This window comes from Lepisosteus oculatus, chromosome 3, assembly GCF_040954835.1.
Source record: "Lepisosteus oculatus isolate fLepOcu1 chromosome 3, fLepOcu1.hap2, whole genome shotgun sequence".
Classification (NCBI taxonomy): Eukaryota; Metazoa; Chordata; class Actinopteri; order Semionotiformes; family Lepisosteidae; genus Lepisosteus; species Lepisosteus oculatus.
Window position 1 is genome coordinate 2,335,145 of NC_090698.1, and position 20,939 is coordinate 2,356,083.

The 20,939-nt window shown below is 53.2% G+C and overlaps 1 protein-coding gene across 1 annotated transcript; it reads left to right on the top strand.

The window, feature by feature from the left end:
* The first annotated feature begins 10,575 nt into the window (after positions 1 to 10,575).
* On the top strand, positions 10,576 to 20,519 carry dlc (deltaC). Its single transcript, XM_069187775.1, has 9 exons — positions 10,576 to 10,888; positions 11,022 to 11,261; positions 11,387 to 11,444; positions 12,001 to 12,258; positions 13,212 to 13,573; positions 14,858 to 15,074; positions 16,831 to 17,506; positions 18,574 to 18,688; positions 19,414 to 20,519. Exons 1-9 carry the CDS (start codon positions 10,838 to 10,840, stop codon positions 19,417 to 19,419), a joined length of 1,983 nt encoding a protein of 660 aa, XP_069043876.1. The 5' UTR covers positions 10,576 to 10,837; the 3' UTR covers positions 19,420 to 20,519.
* The last annotated feature ends 420 nt before the right edge of the window (positions 20,520 to 20,939 follow it).

The following is a 20,939-nucleotide window of genomic DNA, read 5'->3' on the forward strand; positions in this document are numbered from 1 at the left end:
CGGGGAACAAGCTGCCCGGCTGTTTTGCTGAAATCGATCACCTGTCGATCTTGGTAAACATTACCTGCTACCTGCCAAACGGCCTGTCTCGTGTTCTTAGGTTGCTTCTCACCCCCGGCTCTTGGGGGGGTCCAGTGCTGGGCCTGGACTCCCGCTGCGTCTGTGGGCTTTTCTTCCGGGTCAGTAACGAACTTAATCAGCCGGTTACTGGTTTAACTGGTCGCAGATCTTCGGGTGCTGCTACAAAATCAGATCGCATCAGAGATCTAGAACCAGGATTCGGCCTGTCGAGTTTGTGTGCTTGAACGCTGCTGACACAAGAACCATCAGATCTTTATATCTGACGTCAATTAAAGGCAATTAAAAGCTGAAAACCCCGAGAGGGATGGGCAGGGGTGCGAGCTGTACGTCTGGCGGACACGACCCATCTAGTGGGACAGTTCCCCCCTCTCGAGCCTTGAGCCCAGGCCACCAGCGCGGTGAGCTTTCAGAATCCGTCCTGTCCGGGAACCGCCATAGACACTTCTTTTAAATCAGTGCGTTGCATTAAAAAGACATCGTTTAACAATTCAGTCATTTTTTTAAAAGGTAAACGGAATAGATTTCTGTGGTGGGGGGTATCACAAAGCATCGTCTTTGCCTTATCAAGCCTCATCAGATGAGCAGCTGGTGGCGCTTATAGGCGATGTGGGTTCAGCGTCGAATTCCACAAGTCCAGCGCTCGTGACACGGTTGATGCCCCTTTACCTCGTGGGGCGAGTCAGGTCACCCACTGGTACCCTAATAGTTTCTTAAGAGACCTGTAAATACCGCTAATTACTTGCTTAGCGTTCTCTTCGCACCCTGGTCTCGGAATGGGCTCTCGGATCAGCCTCTTATCAACAGGAGATCGACTCTCTAAGCCTCTTGGCATCTCTCCATCTCGCCAAATATTTGGAAACGTTTCGTGTTAAAAAGCAATCAATGCGCTTCAGTCCCAAAGAGGATATTTACTAAAAACAACACGAAACGCAACTAATTTGCTTCTGCTTTGATCTCGCTTGGCTGTAGATGAAGGGCATCAGGGCTATTTTAGCCTCTTAAATTGCAATTTGGGCATTTTGTTGTTGTTTTTTTAATGTCGTGATCACGCTTGTTTCCTCGACCATAGTCTTCAGATAATATAAGGGTGGAAAGGAGAAGAAAATGTGCGATTTAATCGAAAGGCACTGAACATTGCAGCGTCTCTGAAATGTCTAAAGTATTCCGACGAGCTCGCTGCTTACACAAACAACCATAATGAGAATAAGATTATTATTATTATTATTATTATTATTATTATTATTATTATTATTATTATTATATTGTGAGCACGGCTTGAAGTTGATTTAGCAAATCGATTACTCTTCGGTTTGCAATCTACGTGTAGCGACAGTACAATTTAAACGCTGGTGTAGTTGACTGCACTGTGTTAACCGAGTTTCGTGCTCATTCATACAAATTCCAACACGATAGGGACAATAGAGCACACTAGTAAAACCAATAGTCGAGAATTCAGGAAATCACTGACATCTGTGTAAGATCGTTTACCAGGTGTTTCTGTATAAACTGTCAGAAAGGCAGCCGGCGCGTCTTCTTAATCGATGCAGTCTTCGCGCTGGCTTGGGTTTGCCCGGGTCTGACAACAATAGGGGAACAGGAGCAGGGCGGCCCGGAGGGCTGGCGGACTCGCCTGTCCTGTTTGTTTACCGTCGTCTGTTCTGAACAGATTCGCGGAGCTGGGGGAGGAAGGCGGGAGCAGAGCAGCGCCAGCCTGCGACCAGCCGCCCCCCCCAAACCAGGAGCGATCGGAACTATTGTGTTCGGGTGCAGGCGGTGGGGTAGTTCACAGTGCATTGGGCTGACGGTAACCCCCGTCACCTGTAGACAGCACGGTGGGCTGGAGTTGCCCATTATTGGCGGTGCGGTGGCTCTGTGGCTCAGGATCTGCACCTGAGGCTGGCAGAGGAATCCTACTCCGCTGGGCCCCTGAGCAAGGCCCTTCACCCCAGCTGCTCCAGGGGTGCTGTACAATGGCTGACCCTGCGCTCTGACCCCCAGCTTCTCTCCCTGTCTGTGTGTCTCATGGAGAGCAAGCTGGGGTCTGCGAAAAATACAAATTCCTAATACAAGAAATTGAATAGGGCCAATAAAGTGATCTTAAAGTGATCGTACACTACGCAGCGTGCGTAACGATCAGCCCTCGGGCATTAGGGTCGCTTATCTCGCCGCACTCTTAGGACAAGGGCCCTGAACTCCCCCCCACACACACACACCTGCCGGCGTTCGATACAGCTGAGCATCAAGTTAATTGATCCCTTAATTAGCCCAATATGCGCGTTTATTTGAAGATGTTCCATGTTTTCGCAATCTACGTTGAAGGTTGCCTTTCCCTCCTGTAAAGTGTGTGGCGATCTCCCACTGCTCAGCGGAATAACGTGCAATTATACACAATCGCAGTGGAATTAGTGCAAGTGCCCACACCTGAAGAAGGCTCCACAGCCGACACGGTGTGTCCTCTTTTCTTTTCCGCGTGGAATTGGGTTTGGAGTCTCCTGTGCAGGTTGGGCCTATTAGCTCTGGAGCTCAGTGCAGGAGGTCACCCGGGCCAGAGCTGGGAGACCCTGTCACCGCCGTGCTGTGAAAACAGCTTAATGTCTTCTGTGCAAAGAAAATAGACGGTTCTGAAGGAGACAAATGCTTCTGCGACAGAACGAGACTGGCCTCGGTTTCCTGCTACCCGTCTGTGAGCTAATCTCGTTTGCTCATCCGACACCGCGTCTCGGACGGCCGGGGAAACGGCGGTGCGGGACCGGACGGTGAGTTTCGGCGCTCCGCGGAGGGGGCGCGTTCCTGACCTGGGCGTGTGCGGGCCAACAGCTCCGCGGGGAGCGCGGGACCGATAGCCATCTTCACGCGCTGACCCGGCCGCTCCTGCCGCAGGCGCGCGGGGGGGGGGTGGCTGACGTCACCTGACTGTCAGTGGCCAGACACTATGGGACCTACAGGGTTAAGTGCAACACAGACCCACAGGCAGAGTGAAACCTTTAGTTCATTGCATAGGCCTGTATAAGCCCATAGTCCACTTCGACCAAATGGATCATTTTCAAGAGAAATCCATGATTGGAGCACGGTCGTTGTCGGTTATGATATTGGATAACTGCGTGGCAGCTTAATAAAACGTCTGCAACGCATAAAAAAACAAAAACCCATTATAATTTGCGGCGGGTGTGCGATAATAAAGACTATTTGTAGTATTTCAGTACTCCTGGGAAACAGGCTACACAGTTTCTTGACAAGAACACTGTTGATGTGCGGTTCTCAATATAGGCAGAAAAACAGTTTTATAAAAACAACATCTGGTGTTTTTCGCTTTATTTTTAAGGAAATAACTATGCTTGCTCTTAAGAATACTAGAAAAGCAAAGGTCTGATTGTTCCTTTGTTGTCTTTACACGGGGGGAGAATGGCCAGAGATTGTTTTTGTAAGCAGAGCGCTGTTTCCTCAGACGTTTGGATGGCGGGGTCTCTATTTTGCTTTCTTTTGGAAAAGTAAGTCGTGAAGAAAATAAGCTATCCGGCAAATTCGGACGTGAGTTCACGTCTGGCGCGGATCCTAGCGCTCGGAGAAAGTGAGCCCTCCGGGGCAGCACAAGAATGCGCGGAACACGCGTGGGTTCGGGTGACTTCATACCTGTCAGAGCCGAGTTTTACAGCGAGCGTTTCCTCTGCTCGGGCTCCGGTGGGCTCGGGTCGCTGATAAGAAAGGGCACGTGGTCCGTTTACACGAATGATCTCTTGCTCGCCGGATGTCGCTGTCTTGCCTGCTTTTGCTCTTTCGCCGGGCCGTGCCGTGCCGTGCCCGAAGTCACCCTGACCAGCGTGACCTACATCACTGAGAGTAACAAGGTGGATCACATCTCCTTTCCTGCTCATCTGTCGGCTTTCTTCACCTTTTCATCCAGTGTCTGCTTAGTCATTTTGTGGTTAATGTTGTTAATAAATTATTCAAATAATACAGTCTATTCTGGGGGTCAAGGAACAAAACGTTCTGTTTTGGGGACTGTTTTTTTTTTAATAAATGCATGTCTATTGTGGAAGTGGGCTATGAAAACGTGCTCTGTTGGCACGTGTCTAGGGTTTTCTTCCTTTCTGTTCCGTGCGGAGATGCAGAGGTGTCGTCTCCAGCAGGACACCCGCGGTCACGGGGGGTGAAGTCCCGGTGTCAGGATCACGGCTCGTGAAGCGTGACATCTGCGCCCGCGGGGCAAAATCTCCCAGCCCAGCGCGCTCACGAAGCCGCGCTATGTTAGGGTGTTCGGGTGCATCAGGCGGCCACCCCGCTGCCTCCCGTAAACTAACATGAGACTTTTGCAGATCGGCTTGTATTTGACCCGATAGGAAAGCATAGAGCGTTCAATAATGTTACTGAGTCGAATGGTACAACGGATTGGCAAAAGGTGTCCAACCAGTGGGTATGCTGTATTGGACGGAGCGGTTAGAGATAATTCAACTTTATTTGTCATTATACTTACACGGGTGCATAGTATAGTGAAAAGTGTTTCTCATTAGTCTCTCGGGTGCAGTATATATATATAGAACAGCAGACAGGACAATGTACAGAAATGCAATAACAGTGTAAGCAGTATGGTGCCAGTGCAAAATTGTCAAAAACTGTGCAAATACACAAAATGAAAAAAAGTATACAGACAGGACAAAAGCAGTGCAAAAGTAACAGTGCAAGAATACTACGACGATTATTAAATAGTACAACTAGTGCAATTTCGGCTTAGAGAATGTGCTGTATATTGTCTGCTTATGAAAGCACGGGGGGGGGGGGGGGTGTCTGCAGGGTTAAACAGCCGCCGCCTCGCTGCGAACGCGCACGCGCAACAGGTTGGGAAGTGTGGAAGCTGTGAGCGCGTGGAGCCGAGGAATGGCACGGGGTGAAACAGATGGGCGCGGGGCTGGCCGGCTGGAGCAGAGCTCTACAGATTGAGAGGTGTCAAGACATTTTGTTTTACAGCCCCGCCACCGTCTGCTGGAGGGCAGGGGGGCTCGCCGTGCGCTTCTGCGTTGGCGTAATTCTGTGAATTTTGAGTCATTTCCAGCAGCCAGCTGTTGCCCGTAAGATGTTCTCCATCAAGTCCAGAAACGGCCAGTGCGCGACAACCAGAATGTTTTTCAGTTGTTCATCCGCTCCACCGCCCACGCGTGCGTGCGCTCCGAGCTTATTCGAAGGTTGAAAATTGGGGAAATTATCTTGGTATATTTAATTAATCCGGCGGGAAATCAAAGAACTATGAAGAGCTCAGATGTGGCGAGGGGTGTGGTCAAGTCTCCCCTTGAGTTAAGTAGAACACAGGAACAATTTTTTAAAAAGGTGATTTCACCTGCCTCAGAAATACCTCATCTTTCTCCATGTGTTTATGGAAAAGGGAAATAGGAAATTTTGTGATTTCGCATTTATTTTAACACAGTTCAGGCGCAGCTATTCCATTAACTTCTATTTGCAGCTACAGTCGCTCTTGAGCTTAGACGCAGCTTTTGAAATAATAACCCTGCAGGCCCTGCGTTCGCAGCCAAGCTACACCGATGTCATGAAAGAAATGCGCGTTAGTCTCGCTTAGCTAGAGAACATTAATAAGCAAATGGCGTTTTGGGAGAAGAGACTTTAAAATGAGAATGGGAGAGGTGTTTGCATTGACGAAGGGCCCTCTGTCCCCGGCTTTTGTGAGGGTGTGAACACGCTGGCGGACTACAGCAGGCGGTAGTTTCTGAGCGCACGGATCACGGGCTGCAAAAACATCACCCATTTGCGAAAGTGTGGGACGAGCCTGATATGGGTGAAGGGTGATGATTCTCGCACCTCCCGGGCGCTGGAGCGCATTCTGCGGAGCTCCTGCCTTCTGCCACCGAGCAACACCTCGGCGGGCTCCTGGCTGTGAATCTTTCCGCCTCGCAAATCCCCCCCCCCCCCCCCCCCCGGGACTCCGCTGCCAGCAGACACGCGTGTCTCCTCCCCGCCTTTTGGAGGCACGTGGAGGCACAGTTCTGGCCCGAGAGCTCTGAGCTCGTGATCTGCTGCGTTGTACGGGAATACACACCACGCTTTTCTGGAGCCGGGCGGCTTCGGAAATTGTCAGTTTAGTGCTTTTTAATTTGTCTGTTTCCTTTCTATCCATCCGACCATTTCACCGTTCTTGCATATAAATGCTGCATCGCAGCAGAGCCTGCAGAAATTCCTACCCGGTGATACACGATCTTAAGGGAACCAGGCTATCAAAAGTAAACACCTGAAGTATTAAAGGTGACACCTGGACAAGGCTCCAAGACCGAAACGTTGTGTTTTCTTTCTTCTCTTTTCAGCATGGAGTAAACCTATTGTTCCTTGTCAAAAGTATATTTTTCTTCGGCAGTGAGTGTGCATAAATGGGTCCAAACACGTTCTTGTTTTTTTTTTCCTACCGAGCCCGTGATATGAAACATGCTTGTATTTATAAACTTTCCGGGTGAGAGTCTCCTTCGGGCTCGGGGTTCAGCCGGATTGCTCGTGCACACACGGGGGGGGTGCTGTGACGTCGCGACGCGGATGCTGGTCGAAGCCCCGCTCCCCCCGCGGCGCGAGGCGGGCTGGCAGATGGCGGCCGGCTTGGTTAAGTCGCCGCTGCGCTCGCATTCCTCTCCTGCTCGCGGAGCCTCGCGAGCGGCACCTGCGCCGCGCGGGGCTCTCGTCTCCGGGCGGGTCGATGCGCGTCGATACACGATACGTCTTCCCGAGCATAAAGGAAATTCAATACCCCCCTCGCCAGTTCACTCTCGATTACTGATCGGATTTGTGCCTCTAGTTTTACTAATGATGACGATGAAATAATAGATTTCCCCACGAAAATAGTTTAAATTACTTTGTTTTGCAAGATGCTGTTATTTCTTTTGTAGATTCTCTTTACTCTTGAAACGATTTTCGCTTTTTTGGTCCCAGCAGCTGCCGCGTACGAGTTGTTTAGAAGCCGATGTAAATGTTTCCAGCAGTTAGCTCGGTGTTACTGACTAATGCGTCTGTGTTCTGTCAGTTCATGTCACCTTATTTTAATCACAGACCCATTTACTCAATTAATTACGTAATACATGTAAGAAAACAGTAATGGACAACTTTAGTTCTTTGGTGTTTTTTTAACTGATTTATCGAGTTTGCTTGAAACGATTTTTTCCCTCCAGTGTCCGGACTGCCAGCGCTATTAGTTGGCAATGTTCTGTTATAAATTCACTCGGGAAGGTGCTTTCTGTGGTCTTCCTTTCAGCTGGTACCCCGCCAGCCTGGCCTGCCCACGCACGCCCTTCCCACGGCGGGCACGAGCTGCCGGGGAGCGTTAAAACGACCCGAAGGGTGCGGGCTCCAGGAGAGGAGAATAGGCTTTCTCACCATGACACGCGGGCTTTTAAACAAAAAGTTAATTTCTTTTTGATTGGGCTGGGCTTTGTTGCGGCGGAGGGCTCGCGCCGCGTGGGTAATTGTGGGCAGCGGGGGGGGGGGCGGGCTTCGCCTCCCTCGCGCTCCGGGCTGTTTCCTCTCCGTGTTGCGGGCGGCCCGCGAGAAGCACTGCGCCAGCGGAGGCACGCGCGGCCCTAATTAGAATGACAATGGAAGCGCGCCAAAGGAACCAGCAACAGTTTGCAAATCTGCCCTCTGTCCCTCAGCGCGCCCCCCCCTCCACACACACTCCCCTCACTATTGACTCTCCCCGACACCGAAAACCAAAGATTAGTTTTGCTCTGGACATGTGGCAAGCAGGGAGCAGAAGACAAAAAGTTTATGTCCTGCAAGCTGTTCTCGGTGCGCGCGTTTGTGTGTGGTGGTGGTGGTGGGGGTTGAAATGGCGACTTTTATTGAACAACACGCCACAATTGTGCACACATTAGACACGAATAAAAATGCAACTGTGTTGTAGCCGTCTCCTTTAAGGAATATATCGCTACTCTGTACGTCGTTGCTGCCACTAAACAATCTTGCGTTATTTTCTCCAAACCATTTTAGTATATGTAAATAGACGAGGTCTGAACACCGGCGGGAGACGCAGCTGCAGGGATATAAATCTGTTGTAAAGAAATAGATTCTAGAAAAGATAAGAACGCGAGAGAGGTTACAAGCGCCTGGCCCGTCTAGCCTGTTGGGTAGCTCGTACTTGTCGACCGCAAAATCAAATCCGCCGGTTTCTTGTATGAAGCCGAAGTATCGGCATCAACTGCATAGCTGGGCAGCTTGTTCCACACCCCCACAGCCCCTGGTGTAAAGACGCGCCTCCTGTTCTTAGTTCTAAAAGCACTTCGAGGTGCCCTGGAGCATTTACAACGCTTAGGTGAGGTACCTTTTTATATCTGTTAAGATACCTGTTTGAAGAAGAGTAAGATTAAGCAGCCTCGTGCAAGACATCATCGTTCGGGATGTACTGTATAGATGCGCTTCTGCACCGAAGCAGTTAGACAAGTTAGTGAATTCCTCCCCTGTCTCTAGGTCCCGGTGTTTTTGTGGCGACAGAAGCCCCTCTGGCGATTGCTGGATTCATTCTTGCGCTTTCGCGAATATGCGGAATATCACTCAAGGCCCTGTATCGTGACGAGCACAGCGGTGTTCGACACTGCGGTGCTGACGGGACCTGCAGAGGTTCCGACCCGGCGCAAGAGCCCGCCCGGCTGTGCCCGCTGCGCGGTAGAATAAGTTCTGGTCGGGACAAGGACCCCTCCCGGGTGTCCAGTTTTCGGGAGAGGGGCGAGACGGGCCAGCTGCACCTCTGGCGAGCCTCAGCCCCTCTCCGCCCCGAACAATAGCACAGATTTCTCCGGCCTGGCCGTCTGCCGTCTGGGAGGTGACAATGGCAGCGGGCGCTCGCGGCGCAGGAAGAGTCTCGCTGGTAGAGTTTCTTCTTGCGGTGGGGAGCACGAGAGCGGCTCACGCTCTCTAACGTTAAAGCGCATCGGGTTACAGGCTCCACGCACGGCAGACAGATTCTTGATGGCCAAACGGGACACCCTCTCCGAAAGAGGGCCGGTTTTTAATCGTTAATAATTAATAATGTGATCGCGTGCCTTTTCCGTTGAGGATATCGACGCCTTCCCCTCTGTCCACACCGTGCCGTGGTGAGGGCGTCGTGGGGGTGTTTTGGCCCCGCCGTGACGCGGCCTGGCCGGGCTGCCGGCGCGCTGGCCCGGTTCCCCGGCCGAGCAGGTGCGTTCGGCGGTCGGCTCACCTGGTCGGTCCAGCAGATGCTGGCGCATTAACAGCTCTGAAACCTGACCCCCCCACCCCAACACGGCCGGTGCCCTTCCACGGGCCTGTGCGCCGTGGAGTGGTGGCGTGCTCCGAGGAGGAGGAGGAGGAGGAGGAGGAGAGGGGGGTGAGTTAGCGAAGCAGGTGCTCTGGATTACCATACAGCTGTAAGCGTGAAGCTTCCACAAAAGCAATTATCAGAAACTCTCCGACTCCCCCTGCCTCCCCCCCCGCACACACACACACACCTTCCCCGAGCCGAGCGGGGCAGCAGAAGGTCCCCCCGCCGCCCGCGCGGCACAATAGAGGGTCTGACCGGAGCCTGCCTGCTTTAACACTCGCACGCGTCACAACAATTACAATCCCCGAGCTGAATAAAGGAGGAGTAAAAGGAATAAAGGAATAAAGGCGCCCCCCCCCCTCCTCCCCCCTCCCCGCACAGCCAAACTTTCCCCAAGAAAAGAGTGCGGCACGCGACACGTTGAAGATTACAAAAAAAAAACCTGCGAAGAAAGCCCACGCGCAGACCGCTGTGTTAAAGGCGGCGGGTTAATCTTCGGCAAACAAGCGATACCAGAGCCATAAAAACAACCGAAACAAGCAGGGGAAAACTAAAGTGGACAGACGCACACGTACACGGGAATTAGTGTAAAAAAACACCCCCCTTTTCAATCAGCTCTATAGCCCAGATTTCAGAATGTTTCAAACGGTTTTTATTTTCACAAGCCCCGCTCGACAAAGAGACGTCAAATCACAGCACCCAACATTTAACACTCCGGACTGAAGCCGGTCTGAGCAGCCCGCAGAGGCCCTCCATCTATCGGGTTAATTCCTCCCGTTCGCTTTTCGATTCTGGGGAATTCGTTTGTGTGGATGACTTCACGTCGTCATACGTGCAGGCGCAGTACTCGTGTGGCGACTTCTTCAAAATGTGCAGATGTCCTTCGGAAGGAAATCGTGCAGTAAGGTACCGCTGGTACAGGTGCCCTTATTGCTGATGCCCTGCGATTGCTTGCGTCTGCGACGCCAGGCGGTCAGGCAGGCAGGTAGGCGCTGCAGGTGTGGAACGCGTCCCGTGTCCCCCCCGTGTGTGGAAATGCGCACCGAGTCTATATCGCGATTCACAGTCACTGCGCTCTATTCAATTAAGCGCGTGAAATAAAATCAGTGCCCTTTGGACGACCACGCGCCGCTCTGCTCTCCGCGGAGGGCCCCGCCCCCGGAGGTGAAAGGGGGCGGGGCCGCCAGCCGGGGCATAAATACCGCCGCGAGCCGCAGTTCCCGAAAACAGAACACAGTCCAAGTACCAGCGCCGCCTGACCTGGGTCCGAGGGACGCGCTCCATTCCCAGACCTTCGCCGCCTCGTCTCTCGCCGCATCGGGCTTGATTTTTAGGGATTTATTTCTCGGGAAGATTTTTTTTTTGGAAAAAAAAAACTTTTCCTTCCTTTTCTAATTGCTGTTGAGGACGCACGGACACGAACTTGGAAAATTACTGGATACCCCTTTATTTTCCGTCTGCTATTGCTCAATAGCGGACCGATAAGAGCCCAAGATGGCTTTACTTTTTTTAACTTGTTTTCTCGCCTTGTTATCGACGCATCTGGTGAGTGTTGAACGCTGCCTGATTTTCTTTTCTAGTGACAGTGAAAAGGACGCGGAGCTCGTCGCCTCACGGCGCTCTTTCCACGCAGTGCAATGACCCCGTGTTTCTGTCCCCGTTTGTGTGTTTTGTTCAGGTACACACCTCCGGTGTGTTCGAGCTGAAAGTGCACTCCTTCACCAGCACCCGGGGCGTGTGCCGGGGCTCGCGCGACTGCCAGATGTTTTTCCGCGTGTGCCTGAAGCATTCCCAGGATGTCATCTCGCCCGAGCCGCCCTGCACCTACGGCACGGGGCTGACGGACACGCTGCGCGCGGACCTGCCGGCCATCTCCAGCAGCGCCCCCATCCGCGTGCCCTTCCACTTCAAGTGGCCTGTGAGTATCGCTGCAGCTCCGCGGTCGCGAAGGGACGTGGCTGCTGCTGAAGTGGGTTTTTCTCGGGGGACCTTGTGTGCGTCTTAACTTGTCTCACGCCTTGTCCTTTTGTTTTTCCTCTTTAGGGAACTTTCTCGCTCATTATCGAGGCCTGGAATGCCGAGTCCCCCGAGCAGTCCACAGGTAAGCGACCGGCGCTCCTGCGTCTCCCCGCTAGAGGGCGGCAGAGCGGGCTCTCGAGCCGCCGGGCTCGCGCGCTGTCACCCCCCGCTGGACGGGCGCGTGGAAATCGGATGCTCTCGGGATCCTGTCCGGTTATTCGGGGGCTCTGACGAAAAGGCGGATTCCTGTTCGTAACGTGAAGGGAGAAACGCCGACATTCTGTATCAATCCCGATTTTATTTATATATATAAATGGGGCATCACTAAACACAGACCTAAACCCGTCTACCTAGTTGATAAGTTCTGCCGCTACACTCTTGAGCCATTCAGCAACAGTTTCAGCCCGAATTTGATCATGAGTGACTTGACCAGTAAGTTTTCTCTGATCATTTACTCAGAGCGTTGCTCTGTTGAAATAACCCCGTGTTCAAAAAGCAGAAGATGTTCGTCGCACTTTGTGCCGATGACGGACTGAGCTGTGATTCTTTACTGAAAGCAATCGGTCATTTTTATCGGTCATGTCTAAGCCCGCGTTGCCGGGGGGTCCTAACGCCGTGCCCGCTCTCTCCACGCGCAGACAACCCGGCCAACCTCATCAGCCGCCTGGCCACGCGCCGCAGGCTGGCCGTGGGCGAGGACTGGTCCCAGGACGTGCACTTCGGGGAGCAGAGCGAGCTGCGCTACTCCTACCACGTCGTGTGCGACGAGCACTACTACGGAGAGAGCTGCTCCGACTACTGCCGCCCCCGCAACGACACCTTCGGGCACTACACCTGCGATGAAGCCGGCAACCGCGCCTGCCTGGCCGGCTGGAGGGGCGAATACTGCTCGGAGCGTAAGTACCTTCCTCACCGTGATATTCACCCCCGGTGTCAAAGCCTCAGGGTTGCTGTGCCCCTGCTGGGGCGGCGTGGAGTGGATCCAGCAGGGCGATACTGACGGCGGACGTCACGCTTTGCCCACGACAGGCGTTAAGACCCCCGTACTTCTGCGTGGGCCCCTGGCTCTCGTTGTCGGGAGAGCTGGTGGACTCGGTGGCCGCTTGCGTCACCGTGGCGGTGGGGAGCGAGAACAAGCGAGCGGAGGGATGAGGGGTAGACTCCCCTGTCCAAGTCGTGCCTGCCTTCTCTTGCTTTCCCACGCATGCGAGTGTTCCTTAGAACAGGGGGTTAAGATGCACAACGGGGGAGCGTTGTTACCCGAACCCCGCAGATCAACACGAGCTCCTGACGCGCCCGGTGCCCGTATTCAGAGAGAGGCGGGGGAGTTAATTTTAACAAATTTTAAGCTTGAAAGTGGGGGTTCATCTGGCCCTCTGGTCGGTACCCAGGCGCTTACAATGGCGAGGGCGGGGAGAGGCGGAGGGGGGTCACGCGTTGCCTAGAAATCTCTACTCCGGGGAAAAAAAAAAACACGGGGCTGGTTGTTATAGATGCAAAAGGGTCAACAGCTCTCCCTCAGGTTGAGTCCCACCCCCCTCCTTCTCCAAATCGTCCTGGTTCGCCCGCTCGCGCCCTTTTGTTCGGCCCGACAATGGGCGCACAGCGCGTGGTGGGGCAGAGGCACGCGCTGGGGCTTAACGCGCGCGGCCTGGCGTGAAAGACGGCGACATGTGTTCCCTTTGTGTCCCCGCCAGCTGCCCGGCCCGGCGCTCGGCGAGCTCCGGGGCTGGGAGAGGAGGCCGGCTGGGGGCTGGGGGCTGGGGGGGGTGGCGTTTGGGAGGGGTAACCATACTAATTCCACCCCTGCTTTCTTTTTTTTCTCCCCCCCCCTCCCCAATTTAAACAGCCATCTGCCTGTCTGGCTGCAGCCAGAAGCACGGGTACTGCGAGTCTCCAGGAGAGTGCAAGTGCAGGCTGGGCTGGCAGGGCCGCCTGTGCGACGAGTGCGTGCGCTACCCCGGCTGCCTGCACGGCACCTGCGGGCAGCCCTGGCAGTGCCACTGCCTGGAGGGCTGGGGCGGCCTGTTCTGCAACCAGGACCTCAACTACTGCACCAACCACCGGCCGTGCCTCAACGGCGCCACCTGCACCAACACGGGCCAGGGCAGCTACACGTGCGCCTGCCGGCCGGGCTTCAGCGGCACCAACTGCGAGATGGAGACCAACGAGTGCGACAGCAACCCCTGCAAGAACGGCGGCAGCTGCAACGTGAGTGCCCGCGCGCCAGGACCAATGGTCCGCTATCGGGCTCGGGCTCGGGCTCGGGCTCGCCCCACCCCACCCTGCCGGCTGGCCGTGGGAACCGCGCGTCCTCGTGTCTCCGTCTCCCGTCCGGGTCGTGCTTATCCCCCCCACCTCGATCAATCGAGCATATCGATAACGCAGAGCTGGGTAGCTCAAGACGCGCGAGGGCCGCCTGGCTCCCGTTCTCGTTTGTCCATCAAGTTGAAACTTTTTGAGATGGAAACAAACCGAGTGTAGAAGCCGGCACGATATTCTGTAAGACACGCAATGTGCTGCATTTCTAAAATGCGCTTCTCCGTTGTAAGCTGGCTCCTTTTTGCGTGCTCTGTGTGCCTCTGCTTTAATAAAGAGCTTCCATGCTTTGCGAGAGAAGACGCCTGTGCTGACGCTTCGTCCTCATGAGGATGAGCGCCAGGAGCAGCGCAGGGACGTCAGAACCGTGTTTTAGTTCTGGTGCCGGAAAGGAAAATCCGTTTCGCGCGGACCTTGCACGACTCGCGGGCAGAAGCAGCGCTGCTCTGAGCTGTGCTTGATCTCGGTAACCGTGTCCTCGCCCGCGGAGAGGCTCCTGCTTTCGGGTTGTGCTTGAAATGTCTCGCCGCAGTTTCTGCGCTCGGTAATGGCAATCTATTCGTATGCCACCGTGACGTCCTACAGGTGAAAACTATACTGTGAGCTTAGTAACTGTTTAAGTGCCCATGCAACACATTTAATACGAATTCTATAATATTTGAATGCCCTGATTTTTTGTAGCATTATTAATTGATGTTGTAATTAATATTAATGCTTTATAACTCAAACCGAATACTACAGTGGAGTGCAATTATACTGCGCTGTTAATTGATTTGCTAATTGGTAATGCAACACCATCATGAATGCGTTTATATATATATATTTTTAAGAAGTACTTAAAAGGGGGATTTAATCGAAAATGTTACCCCGGTTTTGTTTTATGCAAGTTTCCATTTTGAAACCCGTCCCCCGTTTCAGAGGAAAGAGTTAGTAAGAGCCATTTCGAGAGCGGTCCTCCCTGGCCCAGCTCCTGAAAGAAAGGTGGCATCTGTCCGACAGCTGCAGCTCAGACGTGCTCGCCCAGGGCCGAGAGGGGGCGAACACGGGGGCTGGCTCAGACCTTCAGGAAAGCCTTGCGCCAGTGTTCCGCTTTGCAGCATTTAGAAAGGGGTCGGAGGTCAGGGGTCAGTGGGGTGGTGCAGGAATGTCAAGCTTAAGCCGGCCTCTTCCCTCCAGGACCTGGAGAACGACTACTCCTGCACCTGCCCCCAGGGCTTCTACGGCAAGAACTGCGAGATCAGCGCCATGACCTGCGCTGACGGGCCCTGCTTCAACGGGGGCACCTGCGTGGAGAAGGCGACGGGGGGGTACTCGTGCCGCTGCCCGCCCGGCTACATGGGCTCCAACTGCGAGAAGAAGATCGACCGCTGCAGCAACAGCCCCTGCGCCAACGGTGAGTGTCCCCCCCCCCCGGAGACGTGCTGCCTCGCAGCCCGAAGCGTGGGACAGGGCGGATGTCCCGATTGCCCCGTGGGGCGGTAGTGCCCATGGCTTTAGTTTCTCAGCTTGTACGTCACTTATTTGGCCTTTAAACTTTGTGCTCGGTGCTACCCGTCATTTAAAAGCTCTCATCCACCGTCCCCCGATTGGACTCGGCTACGTGTGTGTGTGTGTGTACCCCCTCCCCCTGCAGAGACGAGAGAGGCTCAAGAGGAGTGTTTTCGCAGACGTCTGGCTTGTGTTATGGTTTGTGTACAGCAACAGAAGGAACTTATTATGAAGAATTTGACCAGTGGATTTACTTAAATACTTAATGATGCAACAACCGTTTCCCAGTTGCAAGACTTGACTTTCAAGTGGAAATTGCTCATTTCCCAACACGAGAAATTCCTCCATTTTTTTTAGCTGGTGCAGTTTTGGGTCACGGTTCGTTATAGAGGACAAGTGAGGGAAGCTTTACACATACTCCAATCATGGAGGGCCAGATAAGCGTTTCAAATTGGCATTGTTGGAGAGTGGCATCCTGTTCCACACTCCCACTGCCCTTTGTGCAAAGCAGTGCTTTTTTTCATCTGTCCTAAATGCCCCTTCTGATGTTGTAGAGAGTTCAACAAGGGCATTAAGACTGCATACACTCCAGAAATCGTGCCTTTTCAGTTACCTGTTCTTCTGTGACAAAACATCCATTTCTGTGCAGGGATTCTACATCAGGCATGAAGGAAAGAGATGAGATACCAAAATGGGGTGCATGCTCATCATGGGAGAGATCCTTTAGCAAAAATAGTGTGTCTGTAAATGGATAACTCCCAGACTGGGGGAGGAGCAGATAAGAGATATAATCGCCTTTGTTGATATTGGCACCTGGAGTAATTTAATAACCCGTGCTGGGAGATGGTGCATGTTGCCCTCGGGCAGAACTGGAGCAGTGATTGCAGGCAGAGGTAGAGGAGTCGTGACGTGTTGTGTAAAGCAAGGCGCCACTGAGCTCCGCAGCCGCCCCGATGCAGGTGATGAGCCTCTCGAGAGCATGAGGCCTCTGTTCCAAGCTCCTCTTCGGAAAAGGGACTCGTGCGGTACTCTGCACACGCTCACTTCTGCCCGTCCTCGTTCTTTTGACCGATGTCCTCGCTAACCCAGTGGCACTGGAAGTGTTGGAAGCCCATGCACGGCATCCTTTTGCACAGCCCCAGTGCAAAGGAGTGTTTACTCCTTGCTCAAGTCCACCCTCAGCTAGGTGTTGCATTGCACACCCACAGGCTACTTGTTTTAAAATAGCAGAGCTTTCGCATGCATGTTCCAGTCCATGAGCAGGTGTGTGCAGGGAGTTCACATAAACACGGCTTGAGATGCCGAAGCCACAATTCTTCTGTATCTGCTGAAAATCCCTAGTTTCACTGGAAGAAATCACACTCCTACAGCAGGCAGGTGGCCATTGACGTTACAGTTGGTAACTGACATCGGGGGCGATTTCTCCTTTTGCATTCAACTGTGTTTACAGCCAGTTTTCTGGACTCGCTCCACTCCAGAGCACAAAGTGACCACACTGAGCCCTAAAGCAAGCAAAGGGCCCGGTGGGAATGAGCTTCTAGTCCCTGCCTGTGAGCCGATTGTCGCGGAGCCCGGCCACATGAGAATGAGCACCCGGAGGGATTGCTGGGAGACAGGCTGGCACGCTGCCCCTGCTGACCCTTGTTCCTTCACCCCTCTAGGTGGTCACTGTCTGGACCTGGGCCACAGCATGCTGTGCCGGTGCCGGGCGGGCTTCACGGGCGCCCGCTGCGAGATCAACATCGACGACTGTGCCCGCAGCCCCTGCCGGAACAGCGGCACCTGCGTGGATGGCATCAACGACTACACCTGCACCTGCACCCTGGGCTACACGGGCAAGGACTGCAGCGTGCGCGCCGACGCCTGCGCCGCCTACCCCTGCCAGAACGGCGGCACCTGCTACACTCACTTCACTGGCCCCGTGTGCCAGTGCCCGCCGGGCTTCATGGGCTCCCGCTGCGAGTTCAGCCTCAAGCCCACCCCCCCGGGGCCGGCCCGCAGGCCCTTCCCCGTCGCCCTGGCCGTCTCCTTCACCCTGGGGCTGCTCACGCTGGCGCTGGTGGTCTGCGCCACGGCCATGGTCCTGCGGCAGATGCGCCTGCACCAGAAGGCCAAGGGCGCGGCCGCCGCCCGCCGCGGCCTGGACCCCATCAACAACCTGGCGCCCTTCTCGCGGGAGAAGGAGGCCTTCCTCATCCCCGGCGGCCCCTACAAGGTCTCCAATAAGGACGCCGAGCTGAGCGCCGAGGGCCTCGGCGACAAGGCCGGGTACAAGCAGAAGCTCGTGGGATACAACCTGGCGGACGAGCAGCCTCTCCCCAAGAGCAAGTTCGACCTGTAAGTGTTCCTGCGCATCGGCATCGCTCTTCCCCTTTCCCCTCCGCGGGCCTCCGGGTTCTCCCTGGCTCGGGTTCTGCCGTTTCGGATCGCACTTGCTTCGTGTTGGGGGGGGGGGGTCTTTTTGTGCTGTCTAGAACACCTGCTTCCCTGCCGAGTCTTTCGTGGTACCAGGTTCGTCTCCTGACTTTCTCCCCAGTCTCTGACTGCTCGGTGATTTAATCCACTTCTAAACAAGTGGAATAAAAGAATACCCCCCCCCCCCTTGTTAATCAGATCAGAAGAAAGACCTGCAGCTGTAAACAAACCCAGGAGACCTGAAAATAATCTGGGAATTTCAAAGGGTGCCCTAAAGAAAATGACCAGGGGAGTTTCTGGACACGCAGGGGTTCTTGAGGGTTAAAGCTGGCAGGCTGCTGTCCGCTCGGCGTGAGTGAGGACAGGGTGTAGGAGCCTGCAGCCTGGCTGTGCGCGTGTCCTTGAAGAGTCTCTGCAGGCAGGCTGCCTGGCACAGGGAGGCTCGGCGCTGCACACGCAGGCCTGTGCTCGGTTTGCTGTCAGTGGCTACACACAGGTCGCGGCTTGTAGGAGCTGCTCTTCACTGATGTAGGAGGGAACTCATCGCATGAGTTATAGAGACGTAATAAAAGCCTAACTGTTCCTAAGAGAGATGAGAGTTAAACAAAAGGATGTATTGTCCGCTGCTGATGTACAGAAAGATATCCAGACGCATGCTGCTTGTGCAGTCTTGTGGTTGCTCTCGTATCTATCACCTCTGTTGATCAGGGGCATATCTTATTCAAGACTGTCAACACAAGTCCTAAAAGCCAGAGTTTTGCCTTTGACGCTGGCATGAGAAATTGTGCTAAGTGTCCAGGTCACCTCAGGTACAGATCTAGTGAAGACCAGTACTGAAACGGGGGGGCCCAGGTGCTGACCAGTCAATTTTGAAGCATGCCTGCAACAGAGAGAACTGTCTTTTGCCTTCCTGTCCCGTTGTCCCATTTGGAGATTTATATAGACACGGTTTCTCATGCGTCTTTCTTCTGTTGGGCTTTCCCGTGCAGGAAGAAATCAGAGCACATCATCTCTGTCCCACCGCTGAGCTTCCAGAAGGACAGCCTGTACCACCCGGTCTACATCATCCCCGAGCAGATGGAACAGTGCATCTTTGCTACCGAGGTAAGGATTTCCTCTCGTTCCCTCTGCCTTGACCCCGGGAGGCCAGGCAGTGCGGCGCGGAGCTGCCTGCTCCTTCCAAAAGATCTCTTACCGGAGGGAAATGCCGAATTTCCAAACGGGAGGAGGCTGTTGGGGCCCCACGGGTTGTGAGCGACTAACGGATCCCAGGATCTGTCAGCCGTTTCTTGAAGGAGGCCAAGCATTTGTCGTGTGTGCGCGTGTGCACAGGGAGCAGAGGCTGCTCAGTCTGCTGGCCGCTGGCTGCTGGACAAGGGTCTTCAGCCCTTGCTCCTGCCACAGCAGTGAGGCCTGAGCCCTCTGGAAACTGGCCAAGCTGTCGTTCTTCATGGGTGTGCGGTGCAGGACGGGCTGGGATCACAGGCTAGAAACACCTGGCGTTTCGGGCAGAGCGCCGAACAATGCGGACACGCAATCTGGCCGGTCCGTCCCGTCCGGTCCGGTCCGAGCGTACGGGCCGTGTAGGAAAGGAAAATGAGGCTGAATGTGACGAATGTCCGAGGGAGAAGCTGCAGCAGCAGTAACTCGAGGTCTTGAGGGACCTGGGGAAATGCGGGCAGCACCTCTGACCTCGAGATCAGAGAGTGCCGGGAATGCTGGATTAGTGGGAAAGGGTTCGGATTTCAGCCGATGCCTGTTCTCTGTGCGGCTGTGGTTTCGGTTCATGTCCTAACTGCGGCTCTGCCTTGTCTCTTGTGTTTCCTCAGGTTTAAGCAACAGTATTCCGAGCTATGGAGCGCCGCGCCGCACCGTGCCCGCACAAGTTTACATTCTTAACGGACAATTGGAAAGAATTTTAAGAGAATATATTATATCTTTATCTATTTAATATTTATTCATGCTGCTCGTTTGGAAATGGACTACTTTTGACACTGGTCTTGAAAGAAGAATTTTTTTTTCCTGTATGTTGAAAATACTTCGGACTGTCTGGGAGGAGAGGAGGCTATAGTGAAGAACTAGCCGGAAGATATTTGCACTACATTTTTTTTCTCTTCTTTTTTTCTTTTTTTTTTAGCATTAAAACATTCCACAAATAATGCGGAGAACCAATGATTTTTTTTCCCCAAGTAAAAAGGCAGGACCTTTTTTTTTTTGCCAGTACCTGTGTGAAAGCGAACTGCGGAACAGTGCGTCTCTGCACACGGGGGGCTGGTTTCAGTCATGAACAGTACCTTTCCGGTCTCGAGCCCCCTCTGTCCCCCCCCAGGATCGCGAGCCGGGGTGGGGGGGCTGGTAAGGGGCAGGTTGCACGAGCAGAGTCCCGCGCTGCTCCACGGCTGCAGGTCCCGCAGATTCAAGATCGCACCCAGGGTTCAAATAAGTGCCTGATTTTTTTTTTTAAAGAGTGCGTGTGACAAAATAATTCACACAACGAAATATTGGTTGGAGAAGAAAGGTACTATTTTTTAACACTGAAATAAATGAATATTTTTGTATGTTTTTAATACCTAAATGATTGACGTTTTTTAGCGCGTGTACGCAGCGAGTTTCGATACCCCGCTGAACCCCAGTTTTGTTCCCTGCAGAATGAAGGACTTGAATTTTTTTTCTCCATTTTGTTCTTCTTCGTTTGAAAAGCGTCTTTTGTTCCTTTTTTTTGCATTTCTTTTTATTTTTCTAATTTAACAATGCAATGTGTACAAAAGCCTGGATATATCTTTACTATATAATTTAATTTTTTTGTAAATACGGTGTATTTATAAAGAGAATTGTGTATATATGTCTATGTTATGTGCCTATTATGTTCAGAAACTGAGAAATCTATATTTTTTCCAAAATAAACCGAAAAACAAGAAAGGATAGTCTGTTTTCTGTGAGTACTGAATGAGATCGATGGCCTTCCAAAACGTCCTACAAAATTCATAGGAATTAAAATGGCACAAGTGTTCTGAGTTAATGATGGCGATGGAATTCTGTGAAAACTTCCTGTGAAGCTCGAGAATGCATTTAAATGGAAACGAATACAACGCGATATATATTTTATTAATGATTGGTTTGTGGTGCTGTGGAGGAAGTGGACTGTCGGCGTCCGTCTTGTTTGTCCGAGGAAGCGCAGTTCCTTTTCCTTCGGCGACCTGGAGTCCAGGAACAGACAAACAGGTTGGTGTTTCACTTATAGTCGGTCCTCCTTCGGTTTGAAACCACACTGGGCTGCAGGGCGTGCGTGGTTACGCACTGTGAAGGTTTGAATGAGGCCCGAGGTGGGTGTGTGTGTCTGTGTGTGTGTGTGTCT

Coding starts and splice junctions, on each gene's coding strand:
- dlc (XM_069187775.1), top strand. CDS start 10,838: ATGGCTTTACTTTTTTTAACTTGTTTTCTCGCCTTGTTATCGACGCAT. Junction 11,262..11,386: donor CCTTCCACTTCAAGTGGCCT/GTGAGTATCGCT, acceptor TTTCCTCTTTAG/GGAACTTTCTCGCTCATTAT. Junction 15,075..16,830: donor CAACAGCCCCTGCGCCAACG/GTGAGTGTCCCC, acceptor TCACCCCTCTAG/GTGGTCACTGTCTGGACCTG.